Source organism: Octopus bimaculoides, chromosome 11 (genome assembly GCF_001194135.2).
Source record: "Octopus bimaculoides isolate UCB-OBI-ISO-001 chromosome 11, ASM119413v2, whole genome shotgun sequence".
Taxonomy (NCBI): domain Eukaryota; kingdom Metazoa; phylum Mollusca; class Cephalopoda; order Octopoda; family Octopodidae; genus Octopus; species Octopus bimaculoides.
Window position 1 is genome coordinate 18,346,817 of NC_068991.1, and position 5,392 is coordinate 18,352,208.

Below are 5,392 nucleotides of genomic sequence, written 5' to 3' on the forward strand. Positions count from 1 at the left end.
CATTTTCTCACAGTGAAAAATCCTGAACTTTTTTTTACTTTCCAAGTCTCAACTACAATTATGGAGACTTGAAAAAGAATAAATAGAGTTTATTATGCCAAGAATGTAACAGCAGAAGTTAATCTCAAAATCCATTCCTCTGAGATAACACAATGAAATAAATAAATAAATAAATAAATAAATAAATAAATAAATAACTATAAATAGAAATAAAAGTAAAAATGCTACTACTACTAACAATCCTTTCTACTACAGGCACAATGCCTGGAATTCATGGGGGAAAAGGGGCTGGCTGATTACATTGACTTCAGTGTTCAATAGGTACTTAGTTTATTGATCCCAGAAGAATGAAAGGCAAAGTCAATCTTGGCAGAATTTGAACTTTGAATGTAAAGACGGACAAAATGCTGCTGGAACCATGTGGTTGGGAAGTAAGCTTCTTACCACACAGCCATGCCTGTGCGTACATTTGGTGACATTAATTGAATTATCATTTTTTCATTCAATATAAGATGGAATGATACATAAGAATCATAATAAATACAGAATGTCTGTTACCGAATTTCTATGAATTTGTAGCCATTTGGGTGAAACAGTTTCCAGATAAAGCAATGTAGAATCCATGCTTTCAGTCCATCTGTTCTTGTCTAAACTTGTAAAAGTTTTCTGGTTTTCAAAATATTTCAAAGTTAGTTTTAAACATCTGTTGATTATAAATAAAAAAAATGAGTGATTATACACATGCACACAGATGAACAAACAAGATTCATATTCTAGAGAAGTAGATATTGTGTCACTTAATAGAATCAAAGGGCAGTGAATTGGTAGGATCATAACAGAGTTGTAAAAGTGTCAGATAAAATGCTTTGTGGTGTTTGTTCTGCCACTAGATGCTCTGAGCTCAAATCCTGATGAGGCTGACTTTACTTTCAGTCTTTTTGGGGGTATATAACAGATGCACCAATCCTGGTACTTAATTGGCGAAACACTGGGGTCAATGTAATTGACTAGTCCTCTCCCTGCCAAATTTCAGGCCTTGTGCCTTTAGTAGAAAGAGTCGTCATCGTCATTAGTGATGAGTGGCTGAATTGGCAAAAGAAAATCAAAATCAGTGTTTTAGTTTTTCTTTCAACAGATTATCAAGTAGATATTTATGAGTGGTATTGATCATCTCAAGCAAACATTAAAAAGACAAAAAAAAAAAAAAAAAAAAAAAAAAGAATCAAAGTAAATTTATTTAAAGGCATTAAGAGAAAAAGCAAACTTACTTAACAACTGCTGTTTTCTCTTGTAAGGTTAATTCAAAGAATGTTTCAATTGAGTAAATCTCTGATAGGATATGTAGCATGATGGTTCGGAAAGCAAGGCATAAACATGGTACACTGAAGAAATAGAGAAAATAACAATGAATTCGTCTGTTGTTGTTGTTGGCACTCCGTCGCTTACGACGTCGAGGGTTCCTGTTGATCCGATCAACGGAACAGCCTGCTCGTGAAATTAACCTGCAAGTGGATGAGCACTCCACAGACACGTGTACCCTTAATGTAGTTCTCGGGGATATTCAGCGTGACACAGTGTGATAAGGCTGACCCCTTTGAATTACAGGCACAACAGAAACAGGAAGTAAGAGTGAGAGAAAGTTGTGGTGAAAGAGTACAGCAGGGTTCACCGCTATCCCCTGTCGGAGCCTTGTGGAGCTTTTAGGTGTTTTACGCTCAATAAACACTCACAACGCCCGGTCTGGGAATCGAAACCGCGATCCTATGACCGCGAGTCCGCTGCCCTAACCACTGGGCGATTGCGCCTCCACTATGAATTCTTCTATGGCAGATAGAAAAGAATAATTTTCTTGTAATTGTTGTTGTTGTTGTTTAGTCTCTTGTCAGCTCTGATTGAGCAGATTTATGATCAAAATTATTCTAGCTATGACAATCTAATTTTTTTTTTTTTTAGCTGTGTGAAGAGAACTGAGGACAATATTAATTATCTGATATATTCTTTTTTTTAATCGTTTTGATACCTGAGACTACCATTGGTTCTATGGTACAAACTTTCTGTTTAGAGTGATCAGATTTACAATCCTGCAAAATTTTCATATGAATTCATATTTTCAGTTCTATTTTTCCTGTTTGCATCAACATACCTATATGTACACATACACATGCGTGTGTGCACGCACGCACACACACACAAGGAGCCTCTTTCAGTTTCCATCTACCAAATCTACTTACAAGGCTTTGGTTGGCTCATGGCATAACAGAAAACATGCCTTAGGTACCATAGAGCAGTACCGAATCTGAGACCACATGGTTGGAAAACAAGCTTCTCAACTACATAGCAGTGTCTAAAACTTATTTTAATAAATTCTTCATTGTCTTCAAAATTAACTTCAACAGAAATATGGTAACGAAAGAGTTAAGGTGAACTTTGAAGGAGATTTGGTTGCCACTGGTAGCAGGCCGAGTAAACAAAGCTTTGCTGCTCCATTGAGTTTTCAATGTTCTATATTAGAATATTAGGGAGAGTGGACCACTGAACTCAATGCGTATTTTTCATTCTCTATCTATTTGTTTCCTCTTATTCCTTTCTGTCAAAGAGCGTAGGCTCAAAATGTAAAGACATTTCCATTTTTCCTGAGCATTAAACTAATAGACTTGCTAATTGTTCCTACACCTGTCTTCATCTTTGTTTTGCTATAAATTTGAATGATAGGTAGATAGATAGATAGATAGATAGAGAAAGAGAGAGAGAGAGTAAGCTGACCTTGAAACCATTGTCTTCAAAGTGACCCGGGCCCTTGACCTCAGTTTCTTCTGTTTCAGTAAATCCATTTTCTGTCTGATGTTCTCTTCTGTTTGTTGCAGTACTTCAACACCATGCTGGGATACCCGTTGTAATAATAACATAACTTCATTGGTCTGAATAGTGACTGTGCTGTTTTCAGGTGAAGCCTACAAAATATATTTGGCAGCATTTCAAAAATTTTGAAGCATGTTTCCCAACCGCATGGTTCCAGGTTCAGTCCCACTGCATGGCACCTTGGGCAAGAGTCTTCTACTATAGCCTCGGGCTGACCAGAGCCTTGTGAGTGGACCTGTCAGATCATCCTATCAGAGCCTCATTCTCATTTGATGCAGCAACTACAGGCTGGAAGAGACCCCATGGCAGGCCTTGCACCAGATGGCTGGATGTGATTAAGGAAGATCTTCAGAGGCTCAACATCATCCTGGAGGATGCAGAAGGAAAGGCACAGGACTGTCAGTGATGGGGGACACTGGTGGATCTGGTCTACTCAGCACACTAAGATGTCTCTATGACCTTTAACCTGATGACTTAAGTCGCATTGAGCAAGAGTACAAGTGGGTGAGCGATCCACTCTGATGCTCTTATGACTCTGCTAATTCACCATCTTTGATAGAGAAATATAGGAATAAGGAAATTGAAAGTCTGAAACAAATTTACCATTGTGTTTTGAGGTTTTTTCTGTCCCAGATATAATGTATTCAGAGAATGAGAAACCAGTTCTTTGATAACTGGACCATTTCTTGAATTCTGAAGACAACTGAAAAAAATAAGAAATTTCAATGAAAAAAATCAGAAGGTATATAAGATATAACATTAAAGCTTTGAGAGTGGATTTGGTAGATGGAAACTGAAAGAAGCATATAGTATTCATTACATAGTTTTTGTATAGGTAGCATTTATAGGTAGTTAATAATAAACAACCATTCTCACAGAAACGATCGTCACATTAAGGAATATTGTCTTCATTCATTATTATTATTTGCTCTGCAATCAATGTACTGTAACTAGTTGTAATACAATTCTTGGATTTGCAGAGTACTTGATTATTAATTGATTAACTAATTAATTAATGATGAATTGACTGTTTGATTAATGAAGTATACTGTTGGTATTCCTTTATAAGCACTCAGCCAGATACTCGAATGAAGTGTCATGTGTAAGTTGGACCTATTAATATAAATATCTTTATATTTATACTTTAAAATTCATCATCTGAAAGTCTCCACTTTTTGCTTTCTCCCATTTTGCACGTATACATATATACATATTTTGTATTTCATACCTAAACTGTTATATTTGATATATTTAATGTAATTAATTTGTTTATCTACATAATTGCCTCTATACCCACTCAATTGGATCCCTCTTATAACCTTTCTTTACCATGTGGAATTGATCTCCTGTAAAGACATCAGAGTCTAAGTTTGAATCTTTTGAGTATATATACGCACATGCACATGTTACAGGTATCAAAAATACTGAAACCTATTCTTTAGGGTCCTTTCCTTGCCTTCCCATTATATTTCCAATGTAGCTTTTTATGTGCTGGTGCCACATAAAAAGGTACTCAGTCCACACTACGGGGTTGTTGGTGTTAGGCAAGGTATCCTGCCATAAAAACCATGCCAAAACAGACACAGTAGCCTGATGTAGTTTTCATTCTGGTCAGCCCCTGTCAAACTGTCCAACCCATGCCAGCATGGAAGATGGACATTAAATGATGATGGTCTTCTATATATGAAACAAACATAAGTTTTAATATAACTATAAATTCCTCATTTCAGAAATATAGAATTGTATTATCCCAGCATGGAAGGCGGATGTTAAACAATGATGATGATGATGAATTGGTATGGAGCTGACATAAGTCATCAGTGGTGCTTTATAAGTCTTAAAAATTTACACTGTCTACAGGCAAAGTATAGTGGATAAAGGTGCTGAAATGCAGTGCAGTCACCTAGCAATTCTGATTTAATCCCGGGCAAGGAACTAAGCTGAATCACAAGACACCTGAAGAAAGCTGGAGTGTACACAGCCAAAGTGTAGTGAAAGCAGCTACCAAGTTGAGGACACCACTCCGACTAATATATAATATAAAATTCCTCATCTCAGAAATATAGAACTGGAAACAATTATATACAGAATTTTAATAGATAATTAAGCAATTGTCTGGTGTCATTTTACCTGATCAGTTCTGACTTACAGATGTCGTTGAGCCAAGGAAACATTAAACTATCAGCCACTTCAACTGCTTTTGCCATTATAGTGAACAGTGATGATGGTGGTTGTTGTTGTGAAGGTAGTGATGATGGTGTTTGTTGTTGTTGTGATTCAACATCAAGGTGAGTAGCTTGGATTTCATTTGCTGCATTTAATCTGAAACTGAAAACAGACATTCATGAATGAAGAATTAAAGAATAAATTTACATAGGCGCAGGAGTGGCTGTGTGGTAAGTAGCTTACTTACCAACCACATGGTCCTGGGTTCAGTCCCACTACGTGGCACCTTGGGCCAACCAGAGCCTTGTGAGTGGATTTGGTAGACAGAAACTGGAAGAAGCCTGTCGTATATGTATATATATATATA

The 5,392-nt window shown here is 36.6% G+C and overlaps 1 protein-coding gene across 4 annotated transcripts in view; it reads right to left on the minus strand.

Moving 5' to 3' along the window:
- LOC106875224 (endoplasmic reticulum membrane-associated RNA degradation protein) overlaps positions 1 to 5,392 on the minus strand; it is a 37,207-nt gene that overhangs the window by 13,093 nt on the left and 18,722 nt on the right. For 3 of the 4 annotated variants that reach the window (XM_014923277.2, XM_014923279.2, XM_014923276.2), the window contains 5 exons: positions 4,990 to 5,187; positions 3,463 to 3,562; positions 2,764 to 2,951; positions 1,269 to 1,382; positions 559 to 703 (listed from right to left, as the gene is read on the minus strand). In XM_014923277.2, the coding sequence (XP_014778763.1) occupies positions 559 to 703; positions 1,269 to 1,382; positions 2,764 to 2,951; positions 3,463 to 3,562; positions 4,990 to 5,187 (745 nt within the window). The remainder of the gene's footprint in view (positions 1 to 558; positions 704 to 1,268; positions 1,383 to 2,763; positions 2,952 to 3,462; positions 3,563 to 4,989; positions 5,188 to 5,392) is intronic. The other variant, XM_014923278.2, reaches the window with a different exon arrangement.